Source organism: Phocoena phocoena, chromosome 19 (assembly GCF_963924675.1).
Source record: "Phocoena phocoena chromosome 19, mPhoPho1.1, whole genome shotgun sequence".
In the NCBI taxonomy this organism is placed as follows: Eukaryota; Metazoa; Chordata; class Mammalia; order Artiodactyla; family Phocoenidae; genus Phocoena; species Phocoena phocoena.
Genome location: NC_089237.1, coordinates 57142353 through 57158979, shown reverse-complemented (window position 1 = coordinate 57158979; position 16627 = coordinate 57142353). Strand labels below are relative to the sequence as shown.

At 42.3% G+C, this 16627-nt stretch overlaps 1 protein-coding gene across 1 annotated transcript; it reads right to left on the bottom strand.

The window, feature by feature from the left end:
• Positions 1–2708: 2708 nt before the first annotated feature.
• Positions 2709–14150, bottom strand: ZNF286A (zinc finger protein 286A). Its single transcript, XM_065897875.1, has 5 exons — positions 14092–14150; positions 12924–13012; positions 9336–9450; positions 8199–8291; positions 2709–4886 (listed from the first exon to the last, which is right to left on the bottom strand). The coding sequence occupies exons 1-5, from the start codon at positions 14126–14128 to the stop codon at positions 3655–3657; spliced, it is 1566 nt and encodes a 521-aa protein (XP_065753947.1). The 5' UTR covers positions 14129–14150; the 3' UTR covers positions 2709–3654.
• Positions 14151–16627: the final 2477 nt, after the last annotated feature.

The window sequence follows — 16627 nt, the reverse complement described above, 5'->3', positions numbered from 1 at the left end:
TTGGCCTAGTTTTAACTGTACTTTTCACATGAAGTTCTCCCCTCCCTTGTCTCCCCAGTATGCCTAAGTGAGGGGTGTGCTTGGCCTGAGGACTTCGAGCATCATTTGGTAGGAACGACCTTCCTTGGCTCTCTCACCTTCTTGCAGATACATGGGTTGTGATCCCCCAGCTCATGTCTACAGAGGTTGTGAAGCCAAGATGAACAATTAGAAATGCGATCAGTTTCCTGAATGATGTGGAGATATTTTATAGTTGGTTTTTCTTTGCCTCTTAAAATATGCCTAAGTGAGAATTTGAAAGCAAGTTATAGAAGTTTCTGACAACAAATATATAAATGACATCTTTATTGACAGTGGGCCAATAAGAACAATCAAATTTTGTTTACACGTAACCAAAAACATTTGAAAAGCAGAACACTAAAACTTCCAAGATTCCTGTGGGAGCACAAATACACAGTCAGAACTGATTGAACTCCAAGCATAAAAGGAACAAATACTGAAACGCAAAGGGCCAGAGCTCTCCGTAAAACTAGCTTAGAGTAAGTCCTTTGACACTAATTAAATGACAATAATACTTGAGTCTCTGGAACCATGGTGTGGCTCCTGGTTAAGTGATAATTAGAAGGAAAAAAGGCAGATTCCACGAGGTCTCCAGGAGGCTGTGCAGGGAGCTGCATCAGATGGAAGCAACAGCAGGAAGAAGTGAAGCCCTCCTCTACGATACGCCAGGCAGCAGGATGGTCGGCTCTAGATCACTAAGTAAAGGTGTGGAAGACTCACTCATTCTTAAGTCATTTCTGATTGACGCTTAGTCACTTGCTATAGACAGAATGCTTTGTGTCCCCCCCAAATTCCTGTGGAACCCCAATCCCCGAAGTGGTGGTATTTGGAGGCAGGACCTTTGGGAAGTGATGAGGTCATGAGGGTAGAGCCCCCATGAATGGGACTAGCGCCCTCATGAAAGAGGCCCCAGAGGGCTCCCCTGCCCTTCCACCATGACAGGACACAGTGAAAAGATAGCCATCTGAGAACTGGGGAGGAGGCCTCACCAGACACTGAATCTGCCAGGGCCTTGATCCTGGACTTCCCAGTCTCTGGAACTGTGAGAAGGTTGTTTATAAATAAGCCACTTAGTCAATGATATTTTGTTACAGGTAGCCTAAAACAGACTCACCACTTCATTAAAATATATGTTAACAGTGGATCCTCCAACTGCATGGGTTTGAACTACTCAGGTCCACTTACGGGGATTTCTTCAATAAATACTGTCGGCCCTCCGTATTCGAGGGTTTTGCATCAGCAGATTCAACCAACAGTGGATCCAAATTTCCATCCATGGTTGGTTGAATCTGAGGATGCAAAAGCCACAGATACGGAGGGCCGACTGTACTACACCATTTAATATAAGGGACTTGAGCATCTGTGGATTTTAGCGTATGTGAGGGCTCCTGGAAGCTAACGAGAGAGAGAAAGCGAATGAGAGAGGTGGAGGAGGTCTCTCAATACAACTGACTATGTGCCAGGTTCTTTACATTCATTGTCTTATCTTCACAACAGCCTTGAGAGAGGGTTGATCTGTCCCCATTTTACAGATAAGCAAACTGGGGCTCAGAAACAGTAAGTAGCTTTCCAAAGTCACAGAATTGCCAAGTGGAAGTGGCAGAATTCAAACCCATTGATTTTGGGTTAGTCAAATATTGGCCCCCAGATGAATTTCTTCTCACTCAAGCATTTGGCCTGTTGAGAAACAGCAAATATTTTCCGGGACATGTAATCTCTGCTCGAACTATTCAACTCTGCTCTTTTAGCACAAAAACAGCCAAACACTTGTAAATGATGAGTGAAGCCCAGTTCCAATTAAACATTATTTACAGAACTAGGTAGTGGGTCCAGGCCATAGCTTGTCAACTTCCACCTCAGACCGTTAATCTGAATATCGAGGTGATGAGAGGGCTGAGCTCTATTTTGTTTATTTTGTCCTGTGTCAGCCATTCTCCGACCCTCACCTCTCAGACCTCGGCCCCTTTCAATGTATTCTTGTTTTTTAAAAATGCTTTTCAAAGCCTCTTTCTTCCCAGTCCTTCCCGTCCCATTTCCTATTGTTTTGATTTCCATCATTGCTGGATTAGACTTGACCTTGACCTGTTTTACCACCACTTTTAAAAACTCTATTCCTCTTCTTTTCCTCAGTAATAGAACTAAGGTCTACAGAGGAAACTATAAAAATTATAAGAAGTAACTGGGATAATGTGTAGGGGGAAGAGTGCGGGCTGATTGCTGAATGTCCAAGGATAGGATTTAGGAGAGGAGAAAGAAGAAACCTGTAACTAATCTTTCCCTCTCTATCTTTTCTATAATCTTCTTTTCACACCGTATAACAAAGCAACAATAAAAACGGACATTTGTATAGTGTTTTGCTAAATTTTTATTTGAACTTTTGCTTTTGTTTCCAATCCCATCACACGGTTCTTTGGTCACCCATGTAACTTATGTCAATCGATCACTGTGGCTTCAAGCCTTTTCTATCTTCCTTGGGGCCCGGGGATACAGCAAAGACCAACCGACATACAGGAGGACAACAAAAAAATGTGGGTAAACGTGAGGCCTGAGAAACGACAACTTCTTCCCGGGGTGCGGGGTAGGGGGAGAAGCCGCCTGTCCTCCTGAAGTCACTGTCCTGTGACTCTCTTCCGTATGTGACACGGTGTTTGTGCCTCAAAGCTGCTTCAGTTCTTCTTCTTGTCCGAGACCCTATATGTAACCACACATGGAACCCATCAACTTTTCACTCTGTACATCCCAGGGGCTTTCTCTCCAAGTGACAAAACATACTCTACAGAGAGCAGAATAAGGTAAAGAAATGAAATCTCCCTAATACTGTGATTACAGAAAACCAAGGATTCATTCAGTGCCAAGGATAAGAAAAGAGGGACTTGATCAAAAACTACAGTTAAGGTTCTGACTCTTTCTCTACCTCAGGGTAACTTCCAAGGAAGTGTAAAGTGAAGATGTACCCAGCGGGGGAATAATAATCATCTAAATCTCAGCGTAACCCATGTGAGCATAATTTAGACCGCTTATATTCATCAAATGAGATAGTAGCCTTTGGGGTTGGGAGGAAATCCAAAGCACATTTCAGCTCTTAACCTTTAAGTTTTTATAGTTAATGTAAAAGAAATGACATTCTCTGTATATCTGGGTCTCCACTTTGGATTCAAAGAGGAACAGCTCTGTGTCTTCCCAATGATGAGAATATGAGCCCTCTGCCTCACCTACCAGATAAGAATGTCCTTACAAAGTGAGATGCTATAACAGGCTTTGATGTGACAAAGAGGGGGGAACTGGATTTCACATTGATTGCATTGCTACCCACTCCCAAGGATTTTCTGAATTTCCACAAAAGGGTATTGGGGGGCAAGGGGGGTGGGTTAGGGATCAACCTATGAGATTCCTGGCTGGAAGCATTCAGAATGATCAAATCAATGGATATAAGGAACATTCTGTTTATGCCTCAAAGCTATGTATTATGTAAGTAGAGTTAGATACACACAGAACTGGTCCTCAGACAGCAATTTATGTGTCTTCCACACAAAATGCTCAGGTATTTAACATAGCGATAAAACCAACTCACATTTCTTCACATTCAGTCATTTTTCAGGGCTGCTCTTCCGTGTGAATCCTTTGATGTCTGATGAGGGATGAACTGCACTTAAAGCTTTTTCCACATTCGTTACACCTATATGGTTTCTCCCCAGTATGAGTTCTCTGGTGTTGAATAAGGGCTGATGAATGAATGAAGGCTTTTCCGCATTCGTTACATTTGTATGGTTTCTTCCCAATATGAATTCTTTGATGTTTAGCGAAATTTGAGCTCCGGCTGAAGGTTTTCCCACATTCATTACACTCGTAGGGTTTCTCTCCGGTGTGAATTCTCTGATGCTGAACAAGATGTGTGCTCTGACTGAAGGTTTTTCCACATTCACTACATTCATAGGGTTTTTCTCCGGTATGAACCCTCTGATGTTTGGTAAGGGATGAGCAGTGGCTAAAGGCTTTCCCACATTCCTGACATTTATAGGGTTTCTCTCCAGTGTGAGTTCTTTGATGTTTAATGAGTGCTGAAGAATGAATGAAGGCTTTATCACACTCGTTGCATTCATAAGGTTTCACCCCTGTGTGGATCAGCTGGTGCTGCACGAGGTGTGTGCTTCGATTAAAGCCTTTCCCACACTCACTGCACTCATACGGTCTCTCTCCAATGTGAATCCTCTGATGTATTGCAAGGGATGCGCTTTCTGTGAAGGCCTTCTTGCATTCGCTGCACTCGAAGAGAATTCTAGTGTGAGTTCTCTGATGTTTAGTTAAGTTGGCCCTGTGGCTGAAAGACTTCCCACACTCGGTGCAGCTGTAGGGTTTTTCCCCGGTATGGACTCTCTGGTGTCGAATGAGCACTGAATGGTAAGTGAAGAGCTCACCACAGTCATTACATTTATGAGGTTTCTTCTCTTTGTAGGTCCTCTGCTTTTTCATTAAGGTTGATTTCTGTTTCAATCTTTTTTCAAGGGTATGGAAGGCACAGGATCCTTTGGGAACTCTGTCTTGAGTGAGAAGTACTGACTTCTGGTTCAAGTTTTTCCAGTAAACACCATGCTCACGAGCTCTCTCTTCCGGGAGTGAATTCATGTGGGTGAACATTTCTCTTAAGCATCTCTCCTGATTTCCTTGCTGATTCTCTAACCGATTTTCACATGAGAGAGTTGTTTCCAAGTTGGAGTCATAGACACCATTCCTTGTCAGCCTGTCTATGACTGCAACCTGGCATGATTCTTCTTTGGAAAAATCTTGCACTGAAGTTGAATCTTTGCTCCCGGGTCTAGTCTCTGAGTCTGAAACAAATTGGAAATGCAAATTTCCTTTGTTTTCTGAGTTCAACAAAAAGGCAGGTCTGTAACGGGTAAGAGTTAATGAAGGTGAAGAGCATGGCTTCAACGAATAAGTGGATCTGACTCTTAGAAGATGACTTGCAAAGAGAAGCAAATGGAGGAAAACAAATGCACAGTAGATGCAGAGAAAATCAGCAGACCCTACCCAGGAATCAGAATGGGGGAAAGATGACCAGAAAGACAGGAGGAGGGATGCAGATGAAGCACCATTTCACCAGATGAGCAGGAAATGAGCATCCCAGATCAGGAAAGGGGAGGAACAACCTGTATAGAATATCAAGTGCTGTCATAAACTTCCAGGTAGTTACCACCTTAGTGCAGGGCACAGTGATGACTTCTAAATTTTCAGTTACCCAACCCTACTCACATCCTAATACGCATTCCATTTCCAGTTTAAAATCTTCCCTAAGAATTCTTTTATAATATGTCCCTGTTGAAAAATCAGTGATCTCCCAAACATATAATGGCAGATACATTAAATTATATCTGAACAAGGCTAATCATTACAACACTAACTGAGGTAGCAAAAGACTGGTAACATCTCAAATATTAAAATACAGTAATATTTTAATACTATAAAGAACGATTAAACTATGGTGTACACATACAATGAAGTATGTGCAACTTAAAATAATATGAGAATGATCTCTACATATTGCTATGAAGTGATCTTCAGGATACATTAAACTTAAAAAACCCAGCAAGCTGTGAAGGAGTGTGTATGGTCTGCTACTTTTTGTGCAGGAGACACAAGGGGAGATACAAATATATAGACATATTTGGTTATATTTTCCAAAACTAAGAACAGATAAATGAAATACTAATAAAAATGATTGCCTACAGAGAGAACACCAGAATAGAGAGGGCAAGGATGGAAGCCAACCTCTCTGAATATATCTACTATAAATCTATTAGAATTTTTATATTCAATATGAAACTATAAAGCTAAAATAAAGAGTTTCGTTCAAAGGAATAAGTAAATAGACCAATGAAACAAAAGGGCAATTTCAGAAGTCAAGTAAATATAGGAATTAAGGACAATACAAAGGTAGTATTTCAGTCAGTGAACTAAAGATAATTTGTGTTTACAACAAATGGTCCTGTGAGTGATTAAACATTCAAAAGACAGTTAAGTTAGATCTGCCCCTCATTCCACACAGCCAAGTGAATTCTGTTCCTTCATCTATGTATTCTTCTATCCATTTATTCAACGATTACCTATTGGATGTCTACCATACGCTAGGCTCTGGGGAAAAACACACAGTCCATATGTACATGAAGGGAGAGAAAATTTAGTCTAACATCTACAAATACATATAAAAATGCACCTGTAGTAAGTACTAAGAAATAAAAGGCAAATGATGCTGTGAAGGATGATAAGGGGAACCCAGGGGGATGAGGAGAGGCCTCCCTGAGAAGGTAAATGACTGAGCTGAAATTGAATTGGGTTTGGGGCTCAGGTGAGTGTTCCGGGTAACAGGTACAGCAGCACGGGGGTGAGTGTTCCCGGTAACAGGTACAGAAGCACGGGGGTGAGTGTTCCAGGTAACAGGTAGAGAAGAACGGGGGTAAGTGTTCCAGGTAGAGGGAATGACATGTACAGAAGCCCCAAGGTGAGAGGGGACATTTAGGAAGAGTACAGTGGTTGAGAGCAATGGACTCTGAAATCAGAATGCATGAATTTAATCCCAGCTCTGCCACTTACTAGCTGTGTGACCTGGAGCATGTTTTTTTACGTTTCTACTTCAGTTTCCTTATCTGTAAGATGGGGCAATAACGGTACCTACCTCGTGAGGAATAAAAACAACACCTACCTTAAGGAACACATAATGAAAATATTTATAAAACACTTAAAACTCTGACACAGCATCAGTGCTACATAAGTGTTTGTTAAATCAGTAAAACATAAATTGATACAAGGATAGTGTAGGTACGTAGAGGCTGTGACCTCAAAGTGTGGTCTGAGGACTCCTGGGAGTCTGTAGGTTCAAAACTATTTTCAGAATAATGCTTACATCTTATTTGCCTTTTTCATTGTCTTGACATTTGCACTGATGTTGCAAAAGTGATGGTGGTAAAACTGCCCACAACTTACGCACAAATCAGGACAAGACACCAAATGTACTAGTAGTTGTTGTATTTTTCCCCACCATGTACTCTCAGTTAAAAAAAAAAAAAAAAGCCAGTTTCACGTAAAAATTTCTGAGGAAACAACAGGAATCGTTATTAACTTAATAAATTAATTTTATTTATTAAACCTTGACTACATGCCTTCTTAATATTCTGGATGATGAAATAGGAAATATTCATAATGCAAGTCTGCTCATATCAAAGTATGATGCTTGCCTTGAGGAACACCACTCATGAGACTCTTTGAGAGCTAAACTGGCCTTTTTTTTTTTTCATGGACCATCACTTTTACTTGAAAGAGTCACTGACAAACTATGTTATCCATGTTGGGTATTTGGCAGATATTTCCTCAAAACTGAAAAAAAAAACGAGCCTGTCACTTCAAGGAAAACAATTGACAGTATTTGATAAAATGTGAGCTTTTGGGCAGAAATTAGAATTTTGGAAAACTTTTATCTACCACTGAGAGCTTGATAGCTTCCTAATACTGAAAGACTTTTCTGGTAAGGTCAGTGGTGACACTGAAAATTGTGGTTTTTAAAACATCGCATAATGTATTGTGTCAATATTTGGAAGATATGCATAACTCAGTGAACCAATATTTCCCAAAACATCAATAGATTTTAAGAGTAGGAAAAATTCATGGATATGGTTTCAGATGCACCTTGCACCTAACCTTTAAGAAACTACAACTCGCCCAACTTTGGTGTAGTATCAGAATAGCCAATTATCTGGAAAGTATATTAATTATATTTTGTTTGTGTTTTTTTAATTTTTTTTTATTAGTAAGGTTGTTTCCTGATGTGGATGCTAGCTACATGAATGTGTTCAATTTGGGAAAATTCATAAAACTGTACAGTTATGACATTTTAATCTATTTTACATTACAAAAAGAAGGAAAAGAAAAAAGGCAAATGAAGCAAATGTGAGCATGTGTTTGATCTCAGTGTTATTTTATTTCCTTGACTTTGTATGTATTCAAAATGCAATATAATTTAAAATAAGATATTTAAAAACTAAAAGCATGTTGGCACTTCTATATTCTTACTTAAGCACTGAAGAGCGCCACTTCTTTATTGTCTTGTGGGGTTATTCTTTCCGAAGATTCCCGTCTATCTGACTCACCTGAACAGCTGCTTTTGGGGGCTTTTCTCTCAAGCATCCATGGTTCTTTTCCATTCTCCAAATTGTGGTTCTCAGGTTTGGAAACTGGAAGCCCTGCTCATTAAAAAAGAAAAAAAAAAAGAAAGAAAGAAAAAAAAGAAAAGGGACTTAACTCTTTGTGATGGGCACAAAGCTCTATTCCAGAGCACGGTCCCAACCCCTGGATCCACAAATAGGAAGTTTTGGAATAAGGGTGCGGGGGGTCTCAAAATGAACCTTAAAACAGGTGCAGCAAGAGCCTGGGCCTCATAAAGAGTTACATGCATTTGAAAAGACAAATATTTAGCCTGTAAAAAAATAGAAGAGAATTTGTCTTGTTTACTGTGGGAGTTCTGGGGAGATACTGCAGACCCGTCCTCAGCTCAGGGAAGGAGTTGGGTGAAGTGGGACCCCAGTGGCAGCACCACAAGCCTGTGACTCTGTGACTAGCTGTCTTCTGATGTTTCTCCTTTCTTCCTTCTTCGGTTACTAGAACCTGCTTTCTTAGGGAATTTATTATACGAGGTTTGGGAGGAGCTAACATAGTTCCTTCCACCACTGATACGAACACATACGTGTACATGCATGTGTCTACATGTGTACACATGCAAATACCTCCCCCTGCCCAGAGGCGGGCACACTATCCAAACTGGTCAGAGCATACTCTATCTCCCTGGCTCGAGTTACTGCTTCACTGATGGACATGTGACCCTATCTGCTGAAACTCCCAGGATAGAAGCCTTCTTTTTTCCCTTAGCTCTCTAACTGGAAGAATAATGTAACCCTAGAGCGGCCAATGGCCATCTGTGCCACACAGGGAGATCAGGACAAGCTATACCACGTAATTAAAAAACAGGTAAATAAAAGAAATTCCTGACAATATATCTGATTCCCTTTTAAGCTAGTGTGAATTCGGTTTCCGTCACTTGAATCCAAAGACTCCAGATACAAAACAAGCCTAGACATTTCACCAAGAACCCAGAGCAGAAACAGATTTTCTCTAGGCCCAAAGGGATCACTACTTTACGATTACTGGCTTTGTTATGCTACTTCATTGTCAATAAGGTAATGATGCCCCCATAAGCAGGAGCCGGAGTCATGGCAGGAGCCCATCCTTACAGAGTGAGACGAGGTTCCTGTAGTTCTCCAGCATCACGTCCCTCTGTGCAGGATCCAGCCTCCCCCACTCCTCTGGGGTAAAGTCCATGGCCACATCCTTGAATGTCACCGATGCCTAAGACACAAAACATACTTTTGTTCACCATCTGTCACTCCACAGCCTCCCTTTCATGCCCCAGTTTCTGTTGGCCCTGGAGTAGATGTGTAGATGTATTCAACGGGGGAAATCACTGTGAAAAATGACAAGCATTCTCATGTGTCCTGGACGTTCCATGGAAAGTCACTGGGTATCAATTATGTGCCAGGCACACTGTCCGAGATTCAACATGAGAACCAAACGAAACAAGACCACGGTTTCTCCACTGACAGACTAATTTTTCTGGGGAAGAAAGAGTTAAAACATGAATCAACAATGAATCAACAATGTAGTCTGGCAAAGTAAACAAAATATAGGCAGAGAATAAAAGGCATGTGTCTGTATAATTCTCCTTGTGAGACCTCACCATGGAATGAACAGACTGGCACCAAATCCAGTGAAGCACGGAATCAATTCAAGGCAAGATGCATTAAATTGGAAAATGACAGCAACAAATTCATTAAGGGTACAGATATCACATATAAATGTTTATGGGTAAACACCATAGGATTATTTATACAAGACATAAAATACAAAAACTGTATGGAGATAGACACATACCAGTACTGAACACGTCTCTTTAAGTAAAGACATAGAGAATGAGAATAATATTCCAGGTTACTGAAATAAATATATACCAAATGCTATAACTGGATAGAAAACACCTTCTATTTAAATGTTCATGAAGCACTTGCAAAAGTAACAAAGTAAATGTTAATAAATTCCAAAACAGAAAAGAAAGAGCAATAACTGATAACTGAAAAAACGTATCAAAATTTCAAAATAATAATGAAATAAAACGCAAAAATCAATGCCATAAAGCTAAAATCGTACTCAGAGGAAACACTTCAATTTCATTAAAAGAAAATCAATGTAATTAAATGAACAAAGCATACAAATCAAATTAGAGACAGAACCCAACAACAAATTAGGGAAAACAGAAGGAATTACAGGATAAAAGTAGAAATTAAGGGGAAGAAAAACAAGAAAAATAAGACAGCTGGGAAATCTGAATAAGAGCAGTAGGTTATAGTACTATACCAATGTTAACTTCCTGATTTTGGAAAAAGAATAATAAAAGTGAAGTGAAATGCTAAATTTTGGAGAATCTGAAAGGAGAGCATATGAGAAATCTTTCTACCACTTGCTAAATTTCTATAAGTCTCAAATTATTTCAAAATAAAGTTCCTCAAAATGGAAATAATCTGAGACTTAAAAAATATAAGAATCATCCTTGGAAAATAAAATGTAAAAATCATTAAGCAGCTACTAAATAGACAAGATACTGTGGGAAAAAATAACTTTGATCCTACAATCTGCATATCTATAGCTAAACTGACAGTGGAAATTAACTTCCAAACCATAAAAGAAAAAAAAAAAAAATCAGAATAACAAAAATGCGAACCACAGCACAAAAGGCACAAAAAAATACAAAAGAACAAAGCATAGTAAACAGAATTATAAAAATCACATAGCAAGAAAAATGTGAAACATACAAGTAATCATAATAATATGAATAAATTAATTTCTCTTATAAAAAGGTTTCTTAAAATAGCCACATCCTCTTTACAGAAAAGAGATCCAGACAACACCCCAAAGTTGGGGATGGAGGGGGGGATGGAAGGAAATATAGTATACTACATATTTGAATACAGTACTTGAAGCTCAACAAAAACATATGGAAAAATGTACACCAAACCGTTATCCTCAGTAGGGAGAGGTGGTGGACTGAACTTGGGAAAGTAAGGACGGGTAATATACTTTAATATTTATATACGTCTGTACCGTTCACCTGGTTACCATGAGCAAAAATTAAAACTCTAATTATTAAAAAAGTCTAATAAGTAAAAGATAAACAGCCCAGGCAAATTCTAATAAGAAAGACAGTTGCAGTATTAGCATCAAACAAAATCCAATGCAATGCAAAAAGGATAGTTTTAAAAACTTCCATAAAAGGTTTAATCAATTCTGAAGCTATACAAGCAGTCCTGAATCTAATATTAATGTGCTGAAATGTATAAAGCATTCACCCTTTTTTTGGTATCTGTACTCTGACTTTCCTCTGGCTGCTATGCTTGACCACTATTAGTCCATGCAGTTCAGGTAGTACAACCCCATCTCTGACCCATGGGTGGGATGTGTGTTTGTATGTGTATGTACAGGTATATTTTCTAGTCTGATCATCACACTCAGATTTGCCAATAATGGTCCAACAATGGGCCTAATACCCATTATAGAGTTAACCTCAGTCCTTCTTCTGGAACGACCAGAAGGGAAGATGCCCCTTTTCAATGATCTTCAACGTGGGAAGATGTAGGCCTAAATTTGTTAGGGGCTACCCTGCACGAGAAGAAAAGCCTGCTTGACTGCAAAACACACAGAAAGAAAAGAAAAGGTCACTGAAATGGAGAAAATAGATTCTAATGTCACTGCCTGAACTCAGTTTTAGCCAGACCTGGATTTTTCACTTATAATAGTCAATAAATACCTCTTTTTGCTTAAGCCAGTTTGAATCGAGTTTTCATCAGGTGCAACTTAAAGCTTCTTGACTAATAAAGTCTTCAATATTCACGTAAGGTATTTAAGAAACCAATGGAAGCAAACAAGTATACAAGGATCCTGGGAAATCACGTTGACAAACGGCAGCAATGTGCAATGCCCACTTTCACACTTTGGATTAAAGTAGCAAAAAGAGAGGCTAGTGGAGGAATCTTTGCATTGTGGTATGACACACACATTGTGGTATGACACACACCATGTGGTATGACACACACACTCCCGCTCAACTTCGTTTAAGAAAGATGTTCAGACATACAAAAAGTTGAGAGACTAACACACTAATCACCCATATACAACTACCGCTTAAATTCAGCAATTCTTAATATTTGCCCTTGGGGAAGTGAGAGTTTGGAAACTGAGTTGTAACTTGGTAACAGTTCACCTCTAAAATACATCCGCATTCATCATCTTGTTGGGCTGGATTCTAACTCTTTAAATTAAATCTTCTATAGGCTTCCTTTTCCAGCATTCCTTTGAACTATTTGAGTACTCACTATGTTCATAATTCACTCCAGCACTTCAGGTGTTTTCTTAAATTCCTACTTAACAGTCATGTGTATGTTGTTTCCCCTAGTGAAACATACATTTTAAAAGGTATGCACCACACTGTCTTTTAAAATCGTTTCCCAAATAACAAGCATAGAAATTAGCTAATGGGCTAAAGGAGGGCAATGCTCCTTCCACGCCTTCTGAGTGATAATAAATACTAGACGGACAAGATACCACGAAGAAGCAGAAAACATTTTCCACTGAGCCCTTTAGTCACTCGAGTTGTCTCTTAGAGTTAGAATTCAGCTCTAGTGGACACAGAAGCTCCACATCAAAAAGAAGGGAGTGCGTCTGCACTCCGAGAAATAAGGTGGAATTTCAATAACCAGCAGAGACTCACTCACCTGTGATCTGGCTGTGAGGTGCAAAGCTGCCACTTCTCCCTCTTCTGTGCTCTTTTCTTGGGAAAAGGGAGAATCCTGGGAAGACAGAGCTAAGGGCAAGAAAGCAGTCATGATAGGGCCTAGATCTATCTTGTGACTCAGATTTATGAGCTTAAAATTCTCAGGACTTCCCTGGTGGCCCAGTGGATAAGACTCCGTGCTCCCAATGCAGGGGGCCCCGGTTTCATCCCTGGTCAGGGAACTAGACGCCACATGCATGCCGCAACTAAGAGTTTGCATGCCACAACTAAGGAGCCCTGGAGCCACAACTAAGGAGCCCTGGAGCCACAACTAAGGAGCCCTGGAGCCACAACTAAGGAGGCTACCTGCCGCAACTAAGACCCAGCGCAACCAAATAAATAAATAAATATTAAAAAAAAAAGTTGCCACCACCGTACTCCTGGTTGTCCCTACAAACACTGCAACTGAAGGGAGCCTGAAACAACGCCGTCCTGGAAGACGGCACTCTCTGATCTGGAAATTAAAATAAGTTTTTCTCTGAGCTTAATCTACATTAAATTAATATGGGAAAAAGAGGCTCAACGGTTCTGAAAAATCACCCTGCAAGCTTAGTCCAAATGTAGCTTGCTGGATCCCATCTCTAAATAATTATCACTAGTTGAGACTGGGGTACAATCTAGAAATCCAACAAGCACAGGTAGGGGCGGGGTGTGGATTCTGATATAAGAGGCCACAGACCAAACTTCTAGGAGAGCTGGAAGCCAGTCACTGACTCCTCTGCCTGGTGCCTCCTCTATTAATCAAAGTATCTGCTCTACTGAAACCAAAGGGTTTTCGTCCAAAGTGGAGGAACAGTGGTGGAAAATACTTTTGCCAACCAAAAAAAGCTAAACTGTCAGACCCACTGATGAGGCTAGGATGGTATAATCCCCCGGGGAGGAAGAAGGTGTGAGACAAAGTACGAGGCTATGCTCAAGCCTCAGAAGCTGACATTTCGCTCACATTTTGGGGGTGTCTTTGGAGGGTCCGCTGTGCACCCAGCTGGGATCCCACAGCAAGCCCTCCACTCTCACCCAAAGAGCCCTTCCATCCCCAGACAAAGGAGCCGGACAGCAGCGACTCCCGTTCAGGAGGCCCCCAGCACAAGGTCAACACCGGCCCCCCTCACCGCTCTTCCCAGGCATTTCGGCCATATCTGTCTCCATGGTCACCACCTCCCGGCCGCGAAGGTTCAGCTCTCCCCCCAGCGCAGCCCTCTCCGCGCGGAGGAGCAGGAAGCCCCGAGGCCTCGTGGTCCTCCTTCCCGCCTCCCCTCGGGGGGCTCCTCCGAAAGGCTTCGCTCCGTCCCGAACCGGCTTGGCCCTCGAGGCTGGCACCTGGAAAGCCGGGACAGCATCCCTGAAGCTGGGCGCTCGCGCCTGGCGCTGCCGCTCGGAGCTGCGCGGGGGCCGAGCGGCCGGAGGAAAGGCGCCGGGGCCGCAGGCAAGGGGCCGCCGCGCAGACCAAGCCCCCGCCCACCCCGCGCCCCGGGGCTTCGGGGATGGGGCTCGTGCCTGCCCTCGACGCCCCTTTCTCCAGCGCTCACTCCACCCGGCTCGGCGCAGACTAATGTTCCGGGGGCACCGCCGAGGACGAGCAAGGAGAGCCGCACCTGAGCAACAACTCACCTCCCACACCGGGCCTCACAAAGGCTACGAACTTCTCTGGCCAGCGGGGCCGCGCATGCGCAAAAGCACAGGGCAAGACTGGCGGGCCTCGTCCGGCCCCGGAACTACGATTCCCAGAAGCCCGCGGGAGTGGCCGGACTCCGCTCCTCAGCAGGTGGGAGCTCTGGTAGCGCGGTTTGGGGAATCCAAGCAGCTGCGGTCTCCCTACCTCTCGCGAGAGTAGCGGTCGCTTAGCTCGTGCGGGATCCCGCGGACACGCGAGAGCGTGAACCACAGAGCTGCGTTGTTGCGGGTCCGACGCTGTGTCTGTACTTGGTGCTGCTGAAGCTACCCACGCACGTCACTCCAGTGCAAGGTATCTTAGAGTATATGGCTTTCCCCATATTCTTGTCCTCCCAAGGCTCATCCTTTGCCGTCAAACAATGTGAAAGGTGTACTTTGCAAACCGATGTGCATGCGTCCGTAGGCTACTTGTTATACTGAAAATACACACGTGTGAGATAGGGGAGTTGAAAAGATTTAACCAGTTTCAACAAATTTGAGGAACGGGTTATTTGCAAGCATAAAAATTAGATTTATCAAAGGAGGTGTTCTCTCAAGGGAGCACGTTTCGTCTCTAATTCTGTTACTGCGCACACCCAAACTCAAAATGTCTAAATGCCCCTCTTCTTCTTAGTGAATAATATTACTGCTCACAAACCCATTTGCAAAAGCCAGAAGCAGAATATCCTCAACTCTCGCTATCTGTTCTTCACGAAGTCCTATTTATTGTATTCTCCAGTTTGTCCATCTTTCTCTTTTCCCACCAGTATTACCCTAGTTCTAGCCACCGACATTTCACTAGGATTACAGTACCAGTCTCTTAGCTGATTTCTACAAGTCGGGTTTGCTTTCCCACCAATCTATTTGCCACACGTTCTGGCTCGTGATCGTTCTAAAGCAAGAATAAGATGTTACTTAACCCTTCAATGGCTTTCAAAAACTTTGGGAAAGATGATTTTTAGTTCCTACAAGAAGGCACCCCCTTATCCAGTTCTCATTTTCCAATGTGGTTCTCATCATCTGAGCCTCCTGGTATTCACACCTGTGTGTAATCCACCCCCAACTGAGTGTGGATAGGACTTGTGACTCACTTTTAACCCATAAAACATAACAAAGGTGACATGATTCTAATTCTTGTTTTGCTAGGGTAATCCTCTTTGCTGGCATTGGTGAAGCAAGTGTAATGTTGGGGAAATCCACCTGACAGGGAATTGTCAGCCAGTAGGGACCTAACCCCTGCCAACAACCCCCAGGTGTTTGGAAGTAGATCATCCCTCGGTAGAGTTCATATGAGAACCCAGACCTGGCTGAAACCTTGACAGCTGGCTGCAGAGGACCCAGCTAAGCTGTGCCCGGACCTTTAGCCACAGATACCGTGAGATAATAAGTGTGTGCTGTTTTGAGCCACTAAGTCTGTAGTAATATTGTTATACAGAAAAAGGTAGCTAACACAGCATCCTAATGTAAGTGGCTAGCTCCTTGTCCAAAACCCAACCTGGATGCCTCTGGAAGGAGGGAGGTTGTTGGATTGAGAAACTATTGAAAAACTGATTGGAGACCTTCTGGGAGACAGATGGCTACAGTTGGTCCTACAGGGTGTGTGTGTGTGTGTGTGTGTGTGTGTCTACATGGGGAGGGAATGGTAGCAGCAATGGATAGCACCAGATGGCCCAAGGGGACTGCAGGGAGGTGCTTTCTGTTGTTTTGGGTGCTCCTTTCTGTTCACTCTCAAACTGCCCCAGGTAAATCTTTGCCCACTCTTTCACCATCACACAGGGTAACCTTAGAGCTGGTCTGGGAGAGGCGTGGATAGTAATACAAGATACAGGCAGCTCCACCTCAAAGGTTTTTATTCACCTTTCTCCCACCCTGATACACACAAACACACACACACACATATACATGCACAAACACACACACCGTGAGCCAGATGATTATTGCAAAAAAGAGGTGGGACGATGAGGTTCCTTGTGGGATAAGATCACCTGGTAGGAA